Genomic DNA, 16,618 nt, shown 5'->3' on the forward strand with positions numbered 1-16,618 from the left:
AACGCCAGTGAGAATACAGCAGACCTGAAGATCATCTGTTAAGCAACCTTAACAAATCTAAAATAACTGAAATTATACAAAGAATGTTCTCCAACTCTAACGGAAATATAACGAAAAATCAGGAACAGAAAGCTATCTGACAACTGCACAAGTATCTGAAGAGACTACACTTTCCATGTAAACCAAAGGACAAAGAGGAAATCACAAGGAAAATTAGAAAATGTTTTGAACCGAATAAAAAGAACTATTAATACTAATATGTCTAAGTTTATAGGGTACAGTTAAACTAATGCTTAAAAGGTAAATTTACGGCATTAAGTACTTATATTGGAAAATATCTCAGTGGTTTAAGTTCCCATGTTAAGAAACAAAACTGAATTAAAAATAAGGCAACAACAAAAAAGACACACCACACGAGCAACAACAAAACAATTACTGAAATTTTGCAAAAGCTAGAAGTTTGAGTAAAAAAGAAACAAAAAACAGAAACAGTTCCAGAGCCAGAACCAATTATAGTAAACAGTAACACTGAAAAACATTAAACCCTTAGATACAAATCTTATAAAATATGTGTAAGATATGTACGCTGAAAACTAAGCACTGATCAATCACAGAAGAGCTAAACTGATAACATCCACATATCATGCTCATGCATCAGAAGACTCAATGTTAAGATACTCAACCAAATTTAGTCTATAGATTGAGCATAATCTCCACCAAAATGCCCCAAGGGCTTTTATAAACTGTGATCTTCAAGACAATGCAACTTTGGAAAAAGGCAGAAACAGAGATATGGATATGCTTGAGAAAACTGACAATGTAACAGAATATACTGGAGAAAACTGACGGAGATGTAAAAGTATCACAATAAAAAAACAATAGTCTTTTCAGCAAAAGGTGCTGGAAAAACTGGATATCTGTATGTGTAAGTTTGAACTTGGTATTCTGCACACTATATAAAAGTTAAGTCTAAACCAATCATAGACTTAAATGTAGAACCATAAACGTGTTTATAAAACACAGAAGAAAATCTCTGTAAACTAAGATTTTTTTTTTTTAAGATATGGTACTTAAGCACAATTCATACAAGGGAAAAAACTCTCCACTAAACTGGATATCATCAAATTAACCTATTTGCAAATCCAATCACAAACTACTTTTATATTCAGAATATACAAAGAACTGCAAAAAATACCAAAACTGCATGGACTTTATCTTTCAGACTAGATGAAAATCAATAGTCTGGTTCCCGCCTTCAACTGCACTTGATCTTTTCAGCAATCTTTTCTTCTACAAATATCAGATTTCCACTCCCATTACTCAAGCATTACCTTAAATCACTCACACTCCCTATTTCAAAGGGGAAAAAAAAAATCTTATATAACCCTGTGCAGTAACAGCAAAGCTAAAAAGACAATGCCACAGATAAAGGCAGAATTTTATTTTAAAAAATTAAATATAATGTGCTAAAAAAGATTTTATTAAACAGTGTTTATTAAGTATGTTAGCAAGGTACCAAAAACTGCTAAACAGCTAAATATTTTCCAAAATTTTAACTTTTCAATTAAAACCCCTTAGACTTACCTAAACCTTCTAGCCATGTGATTACTAGCATCATAGCAATAAAACAATCAAAGCTGACATAAAAATTATGAAATTCACTAGGAGACAACTTAATATATGTATATAGATTTAATATATATGCATACATGGTTACAAAGTAGAATAAATTTATCCCTAACTTTTACTACTCCAGAACTGATAAAAACTTATTATTTTAAATGAACTAAACCTATTAGAGAAATGCAAATTAAAATCAAAAAGAGGTATCACAAGACACCCAAGAAAGTGGCTAAAAATAATGCGGACCATACAAGTGTTAACGAGGACATGGAGCCCCTAGAACTACTGTCCCCACTGATGGAAATGTACAACAGTAAAAGCACAGTGGAAAACAGCTTAAATACCTACCACAGATCTCAGCTATTCCAGTTCTAGGAGATCTACTCAAGAGAAATGAACGCGTATTTCCAAACAAATGTTCATAGCAACTTTATTTTTAATAGCCCTGAACTAGAAACAACCAAAATGTCCATCAATAGACAGAGGGATAAATTGTGGTACAGATGAACAATGGAGTAGCATTCAGCAACAAGATGGAATTAGCTATCGACATATGCAACACTGTGGATGAATTTCAAAACAATTACATGGAATTTGAAAGTCACAGCTCCCCACCCCAAGAAAACAGTACATACTTTATGATGATTCCATTTATATAAATTTCTTAAAGCTGCAAATTAAAATAAAATGATAGAAAACAAATCAGCCATTGGCTGGGGAGAGCTGTGAATTACAAAGAGGCTCAAGGAAATTTGAGGGTTATGGACACTTCATTATCTTGAGTGCAGTGAAGACTTATGTTTTTGGGTCTATGGGTAAACATAAAACCAATCAGATCTTATACTTTAAATGTTTAATGTACTTTATGCATCTATGACAATTAAACTTACCATAAACTAGAGATGTTCTTCTAAACTAAAATCCATCAATGCAGAGAAGCAAACTGCATTGTGAAATTATGACCTTTAATTCCTTTTTGATTATCATTCAAGCAAAGATACAGAATAAAATGATAAATACCTAAAACTTAATAATGTCTTTAATCTTTTATATCTTATCTTTTATAGACTTTTAAAATAATAAAAATAATGTGAAGTTATTTTTGTCCCACAAATAGATATTAAAGGTTTAGAAGACCTTTTATGCCTTGCAAATAACTCTGAAAAGTGAAACTGAAATCTATCTTAAGCTACAACTTTTACTTGTCCTTTTTAAGAATATTAATGATTATTTAACATCTCCCCTGTAGACTGACTTTGAGTGCCCCATTTTGAAATCAATTTTATTCCAATGAGAAATTACAAGTACACCTGCTAGTCAAGGACCAAAGGACCAATCAATAAAACAATATCTAAGAAATTCAGGCAATTAACAAATTTTAATTATAACCACCAATAATTTCTGTAAAGAAAAACTTTATTTAATAGTACTACCTTGAATGTTATATTGATAGTAATCAGGATCTTCAGATTCTTCCTTCACTGTCACAGCTGCCATTTCCAGAGAAATGCCTATAAAAGAAAATTAAATTATATGATTATACTCTGAGGCATTCAGATTGTATAGGGAAGTCCCTTGTGCTCTGCTATTAATGCAAAATAATGCATTCAATTAATATTTTAAATGTTTCCAAAAGACAAAAGCTTGCAAGGTGTCACGGGGACAAAAATAACCTAAAACCTAACTAAGACAAAGTTTTAACCACACTACTAACATTCTGGGATTATTTAATGCTAAATCTGTCCTCCATCAAGTTATCGTTACAATTAAAGAAAATTAGTCACACTGCTTTCACTCATAGTTAAAAATATTTTTATAAGTCAATGAAAATCACCTGTACATCAATTTTAATGACCCAATATTCTAGAGTAAAGATGGCATACTTCTTAATGATTTTAATAATGAGATACACTTGATTTTTTTCCCTCCTAACATGTCCTTTTATTAATAAGGGTAACAAATCATACCTTTTAGCATAACATTTTGCCCACAATGAGGATAAATAATTTGAAGTAGATCTTTGTGGCCAGATATAAACGAGTGTATATTGTACAATTCCATGTAGAGGAAGGTCAAAATTAGACAAAAGAAATCTATGTTGCTAAAATTCAAGTAATGTCAATTATACCTCAAGAAAGCTGAAAAAAATTAAAATGCATGTGAGCCTTAGGTTAAAAAAACACACTTAAGCAAACAGCTGACTTTCAGAGAAGAGTAATGAGAGGGGAGAAGGAGAGACCCTTCTTGGCGTTGTTATTAATATTCTGTATCCCACTGAGGGTTAGGTCACAGGCATTTTTATTCATTGGCCATATATACACTTATATTTCACATATATTAAACATGCTAAACAAGGTTTCCATGACTCAGAAAGCTCTCCAGGAAAGGAAGGAAACAAACAAACAAAAAAAAACCCTGGGGTGTCCAAGAATGGAACTGAAGATAGGAGCATGAAAAATCATAGATGGAAATGGATAAACATATGTATGAAAATACAAATACACATAAACAGATTCTCCAGCTTTGCCTACTTAGAAGAAATGACATCCCAACTGCAGCAGTAACATCTAGCACCAACATATATCTCTTAGCAAAAGAAAAGAAGGGAGTGAGGGAAAAAGAAGACAGACAAGAAAACACTAGACTTGCAATAAAACAAAAAAGAGACGCAATAACAAGCGTTGGTCAAGCGATGGAAACCCAAACCCTCACACGCAGCTGCCGAGAGCATAAAATGATACAGTCACTCAGGAAAACAACTCGTCAGGAGCTTAAAAAGCGAAGCGAAGAACCACAGTTCACTCCGCTGAATCTACTAAAAAAGGTGATGAAGACACATCTCCGCACAGACACATATACAGCTGTTCACACTGTTATTCAAAATTACCAAAACTGGCAAGAACTCAAACGTCCATTAAATTGTGAATGGATAAAGAAAAAGTAGTATATCCCATACAAGGGAACACTACCCAAGTGTGAGCTGTTTATATACGCTGCAAGATTTGAGAAGCTGTTCCTCAAATCACGAACACGAAGCAGCAGCAAAATTAACAAATAATGTCACCTTTTGGAATAAACTTGTCCTACCTCACATCAAAGCAGTAAGTAATGAGTCCAAATACAAGCTTCTAAATTAAGGGAAAGTCTTCTTTACTTACATTTCACAACTGATTCTAAAAGCACTGGTACATACCAGAATCTTCTGTGGGTTCAGTTTTCACTTTGACGGGGCCACAGCTGAAAGGAAAAGGAGCCCTGATGAAGCTCTGCACAGAGGGTCACTTACACACGGCGCTCAAATGCCCGGATCTCACAGGACAAACACTCACCTGACCCAGTCAGTGCAAAAGTGACTCACTTTAAAATTCACATAGTTATTTCCTGCATCAATGACCTGTCAACTGAATTTAGAAATCTAATTCCAATCAACATTTTTGAAGGGAAAAGTAAAATAAAACAACATGGTCTTACTAGAAGGTCTTCCTATTCACAGTGTGGTCACCAGACTAATCACACCAACTTCATTCAGGTTAACTACTGCCATTCATAACTACTAAGTCAAAAAGCGCATTTTCACAGGCCCTCCAAAGGGTTCAAACGCAGGCCTTTTTAATATTCTAACACATCAATAATCTAAACACTAAAACTTGCTGAAGTATGGAGATTTATTAGTACTAATGAAATATGCTTTACCTTCCACTTGGAGATAGCATTGACCTTTCAGCATCTGTAACCATCACACGACCACCTAGGTACAAAAAAAAAAAATTAAGATTTAGATTTTTCCAACACTAATATGAAGTATGACCATGCTTCCAAAGGTCCTAACAGAATGAACAGGGGAAAGAGAGTTCACAGCTCAGGGTCATTCAAATGAGTACTGCTGTTAGTTTGAAAGAGTGTCCTTCATTCTCTAAGGAAGATATTTAGGGATGATAATCATCTAACAGCTTTTAGCCCCTCAACCCTCCACAAACCTCCCATTAATGGGAAAGCTCCTATTTTTATCAGTGAAATAAGTACACCAATATACTATTACTGAATAAGACAATACTGATGTATAAAGCAAGTCAGATTTCTATTAGGAGTAGATCTGGGGACTTCCCTGGTGGTCCATAGGGTAAGACTCTGCACTTCGACTACAATGGGCACAGGTTCAATCCCTGGTTGGGGAACTAAGATCTAGCATGAGTACATCTGACTCAGAAGAACTGGACAACAGTGACTGCTAACAGGTACAAGGTCCTTCTGAGGATGATGAGACAGGTTGATAGCTGTACATCTTGTATACATACTGCAACCCACTGACTTATATACCACAAAACGGTGAATTCTATGATTGCAAAAATAAAAAAACAGGAAAAAAGAACAAGACTGACTCCATCAAATGCTGACAAAGATGCAGAACTACAGTTCACACACTGCTGGTGGGAACGTAAACCAAAACCACCACACTGAAACCCACTTTGGCAGTGTTTTAAAAAGGTAAATATGCAACCAACTACTGTTATGATCTCACCATTCCCTTTAAGTTATCTACCCAGGAGACATGAAAACAAGGTCCACATAAAAACTTGCACTCAAATATCACAGTGGCTTTCTTTATAAAAGCCAAGAAATGGAAACCCACATGTTCATGGGCAAATGAATCAGTAAACAAATTGGGAGTATCTGTACAGTGGAATACTAATCAGTAATAAAAAAAAAAATAGAAACTGTTGATACATGAAATGCAGGAAAATCGCAAAGCAAGAAGCCAAACAAACAAAAAAGAGTACATGCTCTAAGATTCCATTTCCATAAAAAAATATAGGAAATCTCTGCTGACAACAACATGAGTGACAGTCTGGGGACAAGGCAGAGGAGGACAGGAATTACGAAGGGGTGTGCGGAAGTGTGGGGGTAAGACAGGTTTCATTATCCTGATTGCAATGACAGTTTTCACGGCGTATACATGTGTGGAAGCTTAGCAAACCATACACTTTAAATATGTGTAGTTTACTGTATGCCAATCATATTTCAATAAGCCTGTTAAAAGTTTTTACACTGGAAAATGCAATCCCATTATAATTGCAACTTTTCAATTACTTTGGAAGTCAGTATGGCAAAAGAGCTCAGCCATACAAAGTCACCCACTTGGACAACTCATTATTATAAATACTCTATAGAAATATTCTTCAGCTAACCACTAGGCCTCAATGTTTCAGAACATGTTTCTAGAATCACAGACTTCATAAAATACAAATGGCAAACTACGGCTAATTTGCAATACATCAGGGTAAAAAAATGTTGATCAAGAAAAAATGAATTTTAACTGAAACATGAAAATCAAGTCTATACTTTCTCAATCTCAAAAAGGACACATACAAAAACCTGCAGCTAACTCAACGGTGAAAGCTCGAATGTCTTCCACCTAGAATGGAGAACGAGGTGATGTCTGCTATAGCCATGTTCTTCTCAATACTGAACTGAACATCCTTGCCAGAGCAACAAGACTAAGAAATAAAAAATATTCAGACTGCGAAGTCAACTGTCTTGATTTACATACAACACGATTCACTCTGTACGAAGTCCAAAAATAAACAGGGTCAACTAACCAAACTGCCAAAGCCGTTCTATATACCATATGGACTGTATACTTTAGATGGGTCAACTTTATTTATGGCATGTCAACGATACCCCAATAAAGCTTCTAAAAAATTAATCTTTTCATCGTGGTGAGAATAACAGAGGTTACCGATCAGAAAACAATACATGCTTGGGTATCCATATGTTATCTTGTCCTTTCACATTTATATTGCTTAGAAGTTGCCAATGACAGTGATTATTTTCTTTTACAAGTCTCAAAGGGGTGCTAGTCTTTTAAATATCCCCCTTTTCCCTTCAAAGAGAGTGTCTGGACTTCCCAGAAGGAAGTCCTGTTGAAAACCTGTTCATTCTTCAATGGCCCATCTTAATTCCCTCTGCCTCGTAAACTCCTTCCTGGGCTTCCTCCCTGGAACCTCCGCTAGCCGTTCCTCCAGGGTGTCCACCGAGCTCCTCTGTCGGCGACTCCACCCTTAGACACCTGCTCTGGAAACCTTTAATGCTTACACACGGCCGTGCATCCCCTCCCCGGCCAATCCTGTGCTCCATCTCTCTCTGCCCGCTCAGTGGATACTATGTAAATTAAACCCCTCATAATTCTGGGGTATGAGGGCAGATCCTTACGCCCTGCAAACACAAAGTCTTGAATACATCTTAAAGCAAGCAGCCGAGCTGAAAACAGTAAGTCTCAATAGACTTTTCACTGGTTTATATAAACATGTACCATTCCACTCCAAACTGTCTTACATCATATTCTCAAAGAAAATAAAGGACAATATTGTAAAGTAATTAGCCTCCAACTAATAAAAGTAAATGAAAAAAAAATTAAATTAAAAAAAATTTTTTTTAAAAAAGGAGACATCATTACAATATATTAAATTTTGACACAACAGGTTTAGTAATCAGTCCTGTTATTATGCAAGCAAAGCAATCACTTACCTAGGTGCTTCTTTGGCTCCAGGAAAGGTCTGTAGTAAAACAGAACAAAATATTACATGTAAACACAAAAAGTTATCAAAAAGCATAAAGTTAAATGGCTTCTATGGTAAACAATAATAAAAACATATTTAACTTAAGGTGAACATTCAACTTTATTTGAAAAAGCTATTGAGGGCAAGGGAGGAAGTACTTCACCTTTTAATGATAAATGAAATCCCTGCTTTGTTCTCCAAAATCCACTTCAGGGTTGCCAGATCATAGTTTTCAGGGTGTTTGAAGGCTACTCCTTCTGGAAGCCCCTGCACCACCACGGCCGACTGATCTCGGAGCATCTTTTCATATGGAACAGGTACCACTGTTGACTTGCCTAAAGCTTTACCTGAGGTTAAGATATGGAAAAGGCAGAAAGACAGTAATCATTAAATGGTAAGATTTGAAAAACTTAACCATGATCAGTTATCGTGGTTCAATAAATGGCATTAGTAGGTTTTTTTCTTTTTCTTTTTTTTTTGCCATGTCGCTTGCAGAATCTCAGTTCCCCAATCAGGGATTGAATCCAGGTCACGTCAGTGAAAAGCCCAAAACCCTAACCACTAGACTACCAGGGACCTCCCCCGCATTCATGCTTTTGCAGTATTTGATTTCAAAACCTCTTTCAAATACTAGAGGGCCCTATTCCTATGTTAGCAGTAGTCTAAACCTGCAACGAATCCAAAAGGCCAAAATGGAAAGTATATATTGATAGAATACACACCTAAAATTCACACAAAAGGAAAGGAGCAATGGCCCACTCTGGTATAACACAATCTTTTCATATACAATTGAGCCTCAGAACATGGAACCCTGACGAATCCTACTGTTACCATAAAACACAAGGCAATTTTGGGCAAATATTCTCATTGAAACCTTATTAGGTAAACACACCCCTACATTCACAAACGAACATATCCTCTCGGCTGTCTGCGGGTATCAGACAGAGGGCCCACAGATGCTGGAAACTCCAGTCCCCAGAGTTGAGCTTTACCTACAACTTCACAGTGTAACCTATATCTTCCCCCTCTTTCTTCTTTCCCTTTTAAGAGCTATATATTGCATAACCAGACTAACGAAAAGTGCTTTTTTCCCAGGGACTTGTTGAGATCAGCACACTTGTCAAAAATAAACAGGACTTTTCAGGTCATTACGCTGTGTCACTGGAGGTTCTCTGGTGGGGGATGCAGCCGGTGAAGTTATGCATGTGTAGAAGAGGCAAGGGGTAGACAGGGAATCTCTACACCCTCCTCTCTAATTGTGCTGTGAACCTAAAACTGCATTAAAAAACAAAAAAACAACTCTAACAGCTAAAGAAAGGTCATTCGTAATGTTAACCCAGTATCTAGGAATCAACTCATTCAATTGTCAAAATGTGTTACGTGATTGTTAAGTCAGTTACTTGATCTGCCCTTTAGAAAAGCCAACTATATAACATATTTTTTAGGCAATTCAAGTATATAACCCTACCATAGCAAAAGCAGAAATAGTCCTCAACTGTTTTTCTCAGTGTTTCAATCTCTACAGCATCGACACTCATCCGATTCGCCTGGGTTGTAGATTTCATTTTATGCATCTCTGCAGCCTTTTCTTCTTCTTCAACACCTATAAAATATTAATGTGATAAAAGGTCCATATCCATTATCCATATGTGATTTTTGCTAAGAATATTTTTTCCAAATGCTAACACTTATGATTTGACAGAAAGGAAAGGGAGGAGGAGGAACTTTAAAAATAAGAACCTAAAAGACAAATGAATGGAAATTATAAGAAACAGAGATCATCTCTGAAACAAGAGCAACTATAGGTGACAATTCTACCAGTAAAAATTAGATACTAGTAATTTTAAAATGAAAAAATACTTTAGAGTAACTACAAATTTAACATGGGAAGATGATCACCACAAAAATCATTCTTGTTGCCAAGTCTAACACAAAAACCTCTACAGACACTTGACGTGTGGCTACTTAGCACTTGAAATGTACACAGTCCAAATTAAGATGTGTTGCAAATTTACAATATAGCCTGGATTTCGAAGATTTAGTACAAAAAATTGTATGCAAAATACCCCATTAATAATTTTTTGAAGAAGGAAATGGCAACCCACTCCAGTATTCTTGTCTGTGAAATCCCATAGAGAGAGAAGCCTGGCAAGCTACAGTCCATGTGATTACAGAGAGTCAGACACAACTTAGCAACTAAACAACCACCCACCCTTCAAGGTACTAGTCATTTTCACATGCACCTATTCATTTTAAGATTCTCTAGGAGATAACAAAGTTCATCTTCCTAATGACTTACAGCGTTTCTACAGTGATTAACAAGATTTGGATTAAACAAATTAGTGGTGGGGAGAAGATCGAATAAACAATTGCTTAGTGTGCTTTCTGAAGGACTGAGTGTCTATTATACAAGAAAATATTATATGATGGTGATAATGAACTTTGAGATTTTTTTAGAGTGATTTCATTTGTAAGGGGTCTAATTCTCAGAATGCCACCATCAAAATTGAAGCTCACAGAGAATGCAAAAACAGAAAGCAAACAGGTCTAAGAATATTCTGGCATAAATTATATTTAATGAAAAATGTAAACCTTCAGTGTATCTCTCAGACGACCTAGTGCTGCTCACAGAAGGTGCTGGCACTTAAGTTTGATGTGCTGTGCCCCTGGTTCTGGATGTCCTTTGTTAAAACCAGGAAATAAGATGGAAAAATACATCTGGTGGAAATGTCACTCTGTTGATTGTGAGCTATAAATGTTTACCTTTTAAAAATTATTTAAAAGTATAAACATAATGATTAATATGTAAGTTGATATAGAGGCAAAAAAGCAAAAAAAAAAAACCATGTGAGCCATCCTGTATTTTGGTTATTGCTTTAATAAAGGATTTGCACAGGTGCACAAAAAAATTTTTATACTGATTATATATGTTGAATGATAATGTTTTAGATGTCAGGTTAAAATATATCCACTAAAACAAACGATGCGTTCTCCTTACTTTTTATTAGAAAAATTTTAATTACCTAAGTGAGTCACATTATTTTATTTCCATAGGATACTGCCTTTCAAAACCCTGGAAAAGAGCTTAGAACTCTCTACTAAGAATTTCTAAACTGACTCATAAACCCATTGATTTGGTTTCAGAAGACAACTGATCTTATCTGCAGAATAGTTTATAGGAGTAAGAGGTACTTAAGCATTATATACCAAAAGATTATTCTCTGTGGCATCAACATTTTGGTAATAAAAAAAGTATGAATACTAACAGGCAGGGACTATAATTTGCAACTGAGGACAATTCCCCTAATGCTTAGTTCTAACCACTGAAGAAGCCCATTAGCAAAGCATATAGGGAACAGGGATGTACACACAGCTGCCAGTGGGATTACAGTATTCATGGGACAGATGGCAACTGACACACACATAATCAAAGCAACATTATTAGTATAAATTCAAATACACAAACATAATCAAAGTCTTAAAAATTCTCTAAATGGTAAGAAACAATGAGGGAAAAAATTTAAACAGATTACTACCATGAAGCTAAAAAGATAATGGTGGGCAGGGGCGGCGGGTACAGTGAAGGGGAGAGATGTTTTTTTTAAAATACAATTGAGAATTGAAATTAATGAATGAATTAATAAACTTTTATTCACCCATTATCTGCCTTAATGTATCACAAATTGGATCTGACTTGGTAATGGAAATTTAAGTTTGGATCTTAAAGACAAAAGCTATGGACAGTGTTAGGTTAGACACAGATATGAACACTGTCATACTGTGAGAGGTTCTAGCTTTTAACACCTTACAGTAAATTTCTCTAATGCATTTGTTCCAATATAAAATAAACACATTACCTGGATGAACTCCTGATTGGAGGATCACAAACCTCAGAGAACGGAGGATAAGATGACTCCATTGAGGGGTCGGTCAGGAAGACCTGTGGAACTTTCTTCATGCTGACTCAAACTTAATGCAGAGGAAACTTTTTTTCCTCCAATACATCAAACATCTATCAGGGACAAGACTTGCTTATCTGAATTAAGAAATTTTAATCACTCTGACGCTTCTCTACCTTCTAAGGTATTTCACTAAGCCAGAGTCAAGCAAGGAGAACAGTACAATAAACAGTGACTATTTTTCTTAAGCTCTTCAGTATTTCCCCTTATATGTAACTACGTCAGTGATTTCCTTTGAGCATTCTGAAACGTCACCATGGACTTCAGAAGTCTTTTTTGGGGTATAAATCTCATTCAGCTTTAGAAGCAAAAACAATGTGCTCTCCATAAATATAAATATTTATGGAATACAGAAGATAAAAATACAATACTTACAATATTTTACAAAATCTTTCTGAAAGTCCTTTCTAGTGTTGACAAAAGCACGTCCTCTCTCGGTTCCAACAACAAACACATCTGTTTCATACACTGCGATGCACGCCACTTCCGCCTTGGACTTGGCCAATTCTTTACACTAAAATACACAAATAGTAAACCTTATGTTACACACAGACGTTTAACAGCACTCTTTCAGCTGAGATGAATAAAAAAATCTTATCACCTGACCAGCCTTAATGCCTCATCTGGAATAAGGTAAAGTTTCTAGTTTCTCACCTTAAGTTAGCATATCTAGAAGAGAGTTCGCATTTTTTTTTTAAGAGATCGCTATTTCTAAATTGTTTACAACCTTGATTTTTAAGAATGTCACAGAATTTGTATGAAAAAAAGTTGTAACCTGTTACAGGTCAAAAACCCAAGAGACAGACTCAGATGTGGACACGGGCTTGCTGGCAAGCACTCCCAGTGACAACCACCTTGCGCGGTGAGGGGCGGCAGGGTTCCGCAGAGCGAGAATGAACTCGGGAGCTGGTTTGGGCCTCCCCCAAGGAAGGGGGGAGCCTGGGCAAGGGAGCCTCTGACACAGAGGAGCCAGCGGTCCTGCAGGGGAGGGGGGCCTAGAAGCCACACTACAGCTTCCATCACAAACGCCCACCTCCACAAGTATCTCCATATGTATACACCACTGGAAACCCATTCAGAAAGGTACACTTCTACTGAGTACATCCCTAAGAGACTAAATATTCTTCCCTTATAGAAAATGTTGCTGATTCCAATTATCACTCTGAAACACAACACTGAAAAAATCATCTGGGAACAAAATAGCTATGTGTATCTTCACTGACTTTCTTAGAAGACAGTCAGAGACATGAAACAACAGTCCAAAAACACTCAAAAGTAAAAACTTTTAAGGTCCTCAAAACCTAGACTCCTACTAAAAATTGCTTTCTAAGAAGGGTCATCAGTTGACACTCCCCTCCCATCTGTACTTCTAGAAGGGCTAACTCTCAGTATCCTAGCAAACGTTACTGTGCGACTTTCCCAGAACCATTTTTTTAAAAAGTATAAACCATTATTACACTTCAGTGTAATCAATAATCCGGGAACTCCCAGGTGGGCCCGTGGTTAGGACTCGGCGCTCAGGTTCAATTCCTAGCTGGGGACTTGTCCCACAAGCCACAGCAAAAACACAAACACAAAACAAAACACCCCCAATAATCCAGTGATTAGCACCAAAATCAAAGGGTATTAAAGAATATGGGACTTAAGACAGTTCTCTGTAAACTGGCTTATCTTTCGCTTATTTTTATACTATATTAGTGTTTCTCTATTAATGCATAAAGGTACCTCACTAATATTAGGCATAGAAAAGTTGTTTACAGAATTAAATACATATTTACATACATTTTCTCCTGGTTTTTTAATCTTAACATGACTATCTTTAAATTTTTACTCATCTAGAATTTAACTTAACACACAATAAAGACTTTCTTCCCCCAAACAGCCTATGTTCTCAGTATCACTTGTTGAAAACTATAGCTTCCTCCAGTTGTTTTTTATTTGTACCATTACCACCCTCTAATTTCTTAAATGGAAATCACTTGCATAATGTCACTTTAAAATGTTATCTGTAATAAATCATTTTATACCTACTTTCATGATCAGAAAGCTTCTGAGCTATGATAAAGCCACAGCAGAGAAACTGTGACCCTGAGGTGAGCCAACGACCACCTCAGCATGACGAACACTGCGGTACCCTAATTGTGTTATATACACTTCCGTGAGACGGGCCCTGGCTGCTCACCTGTAAGAAACTATTATTTACGTACCGTGTGACAGATGAGGGTGCATCCTTGCTGCACTACCCACTCTTAGTTGGACAACCCTGTCACCAAAGGGCTGGTGAAAGAGCAAAGCAAGATTCATGCACTGTCTAGGGATTTAGATCAAAGAAGCCTATGGGCCAGGGGAAGAGGGATGAAGCCAACCTGTGACCTGCCATACTTCACAACACACAACCGGGGACAGGAGAGACTCCTGCTGGTGAGGAGGGAAACGCTGCCAAAGGTGAGAACACCACGAAGACAGTCTGAGGAGAATGGGTCCTATGCAACTTTATGTCACGCTATGCAGAGATCCGTGTTAAAGAAAATGACTTAATATCAACAGAGTAGATTTAATCTCTAAATTATTTAACATGACAGCCACAAATGTTGACTGATTTTTAAGACCAAAAGCGAAAAATAAGTGACATTCAGAGAGTAATAGTATACACAGTCACTAACCACTCTAAAATTGCTTTCTTGAAGGAGATAATTTTTTAAATTCCTATGTAGTAGAAAGAAGGGGAGAAAATGCCCGAATGGAAAAACAAGAGATTCCACTAGTATCCTGCTATATATATATACGTGTGTGTATTATATATATATAATACTTAAAGACAGGAAATACACTGCCTCCTCCTGCTTAAAATACATAATTTCATTGTGTCAGAAAATACGTAAGTCTGATAGTTTTCAAATCTATGAACTCATACATAGTCATAAAAACATGATAAGCAAATTATAGTACTATGATAGTAATATAGAAATACAACAAATAATTATTTTGCAATTATGTATAAGTTTTTAAAAAAATAAAGTTACACTACATATTTGGTAGAAGGTCACCAAATTCAGAAAATTGTGAATGCAAAGCACAATAAAATAAAGAGCAGATGTAAAATAGTGAATATGCGCTTAAGGCCCAAAATTGTGGAAATGTTCTTTACACCTATACAGTAAGACACCAGCAATACCCTACAATATACAAACTCACTCAGACTAACTTCAAAAATACACTTAAATTCAAAGTTAAGGCTTGCAAAACAAGGGATTACCTTCTTAGGCAATTAGGAGGTTGAAAATCAAAATTAAATGTAAAAAATTACACATTCAGGTAAGTTAAGAACATTCTGAAACATAGTATGCAGTAACATTTGATTTGAAAGGCTTAAACCCATTAACTATTAGTCAAGCAAACAATCTGTATATATTAAAAATAAAAGACATAGTATACGTTTTCCAAAAACCAATCAATCGCATTTTCACAAGCCCCATGTTATCCAACTGTGGAAAACTTGACACAACTGCTGGGCCACCTCACCATGGACTCGAGAGCAGACATGAGAAACGTCACCACCATCCTGCTCTCGGAGGATTCCTCGTCTTCGACAGGCAGGGCAGACACTGCTACTTGGGCCATGATCCCTAGGAAAGAGAAGCATCAAGGAAGTGAGTGCTGGAAACTCAGTGTCCGGCTCAATGTATATTTAGAACTGGGAGGGTCCTCCATGAATTGCCTAATTTACAGTTTTCTTGCGATAGAGAAAAAGTAGGAGACTCAAAAACCAAGTATTCTAGGGACTTGCCTGGTGGTCTAGTAGCTAAGAGCCCATCTTCCAATGCAGGGGGTATGGGTTTCACTTCTGCTTGGGGAATTAAGATCCTGCATGCCACAAGGTGCAGCCAAAAACTAAATAAATAAAATTTGTTAAAAAAGAAAAGTATTCTATTTGCCCCAAACTCCTATTACCCTATAAGATACAGAACCTATCCCCTAATTTTCCATCTAGTTTTATTTCCATAAAATTAGGTCAGCATCACCTCCCAAAATAAATTTATCTGTCACCCAGAAAGTCTCCCAATGACAGCAAGAGGTAGCGCTCTTCACAGTCCAGGCAGTTTATCACCGTTCAACACACACCGCCTCCCCTTCTCCTGAGGGCACTGATTAGTTAAGAGTGGATGAAGCAGCCACCGTGGGGCACAGGATTTCTACTTTCCCACTAAGGAAACAGGCTGCAGGACAAATAACATCTAAGATTCCTTTAAAACACTTTCTCTCTAGAAAACTGTAGTATCAGCAAAGAGGCTCAGCTGAATTTCAAGCACTATAAAAATACAACACATAAACCATTCAATAGGAAGCGTTGGCAAGGATATGGAGAAATAGGAATCCTCGTGCATTGCTATCAGGAGTGTAAAATGGTGCATCCATTGTGGAAAACAGTTTGGTATTCCTCTAAAAATTATCCACAATCACCATGATGCAGGAATTCCA

The 16,618-nt window shown here is 36.4% G+C and overlaps 1 protein-coding gene across 6 annotated transcripts in view; it reads right to left on the reverse strand.

Moving 5' to 3' along the window:
• GTF2I (general transcription factor IIi) overlaps positions 1–16,618 on the reverse strand; it is a 79,560-nt gene that overhangs the window by 45,355 nt on the left and 17,587 nt on the right. For all 6 annotated transcript variants that reach the window (XM_020894911.2, XM_020894913.2, XM_070460203.1 and 3 more), the window contains exons 2-9: positions 15,662–15,765; positions 12,515–12,653; positions 9,649–9,783; positions 8,344–8,527; positions 8,149–8,177; positions 5,317–5,371; positions 4,817–4,860; positions 3,057–3,134 (exon numbers count right to left, since the gene is read on the reverse strand). In XM_020894911.2, coding sequence (XP_020750570.1) covers positions 3,057–3,134; positions 4,817–4,860; positions 5,317–5,371; positions 8,149–8,177; positions 8,344–8,527; positions 9,649–9,783; positions 12,515–12,653; positions 15,662–15,760 — 763 coding nt within the window. In that variant the 5' untranslated portion in view covers positions 15,761–15,765. The remainder of the gene's footprint in view (positions 1–3,056; positions 3,135–4,816; positions 4,861–5,316; positions 5,372–8,148; positions 8,178–8,343; positions 8,528–9,648; positions 9,784–12,514; positions 12,654–15,661; positions 15,766–16,618) is intronic.

Source organism: Odocoileus virginianus, chromosome 33, assembly GCF_023699985.2.
Source record: "Odocoileus virginianus isolate 20LAN1187 ecotype Illinois chromosome 33, Ovbor_1.2, whole genome shotgun sequence".
In the NCBI taxonomy this organism is placed as follows: Eukaryota; Metazoa; Chordata; class Mammalia; order Artiodactyla; family Cervidae; genus Odocoileus; species Odocoileus virginianus.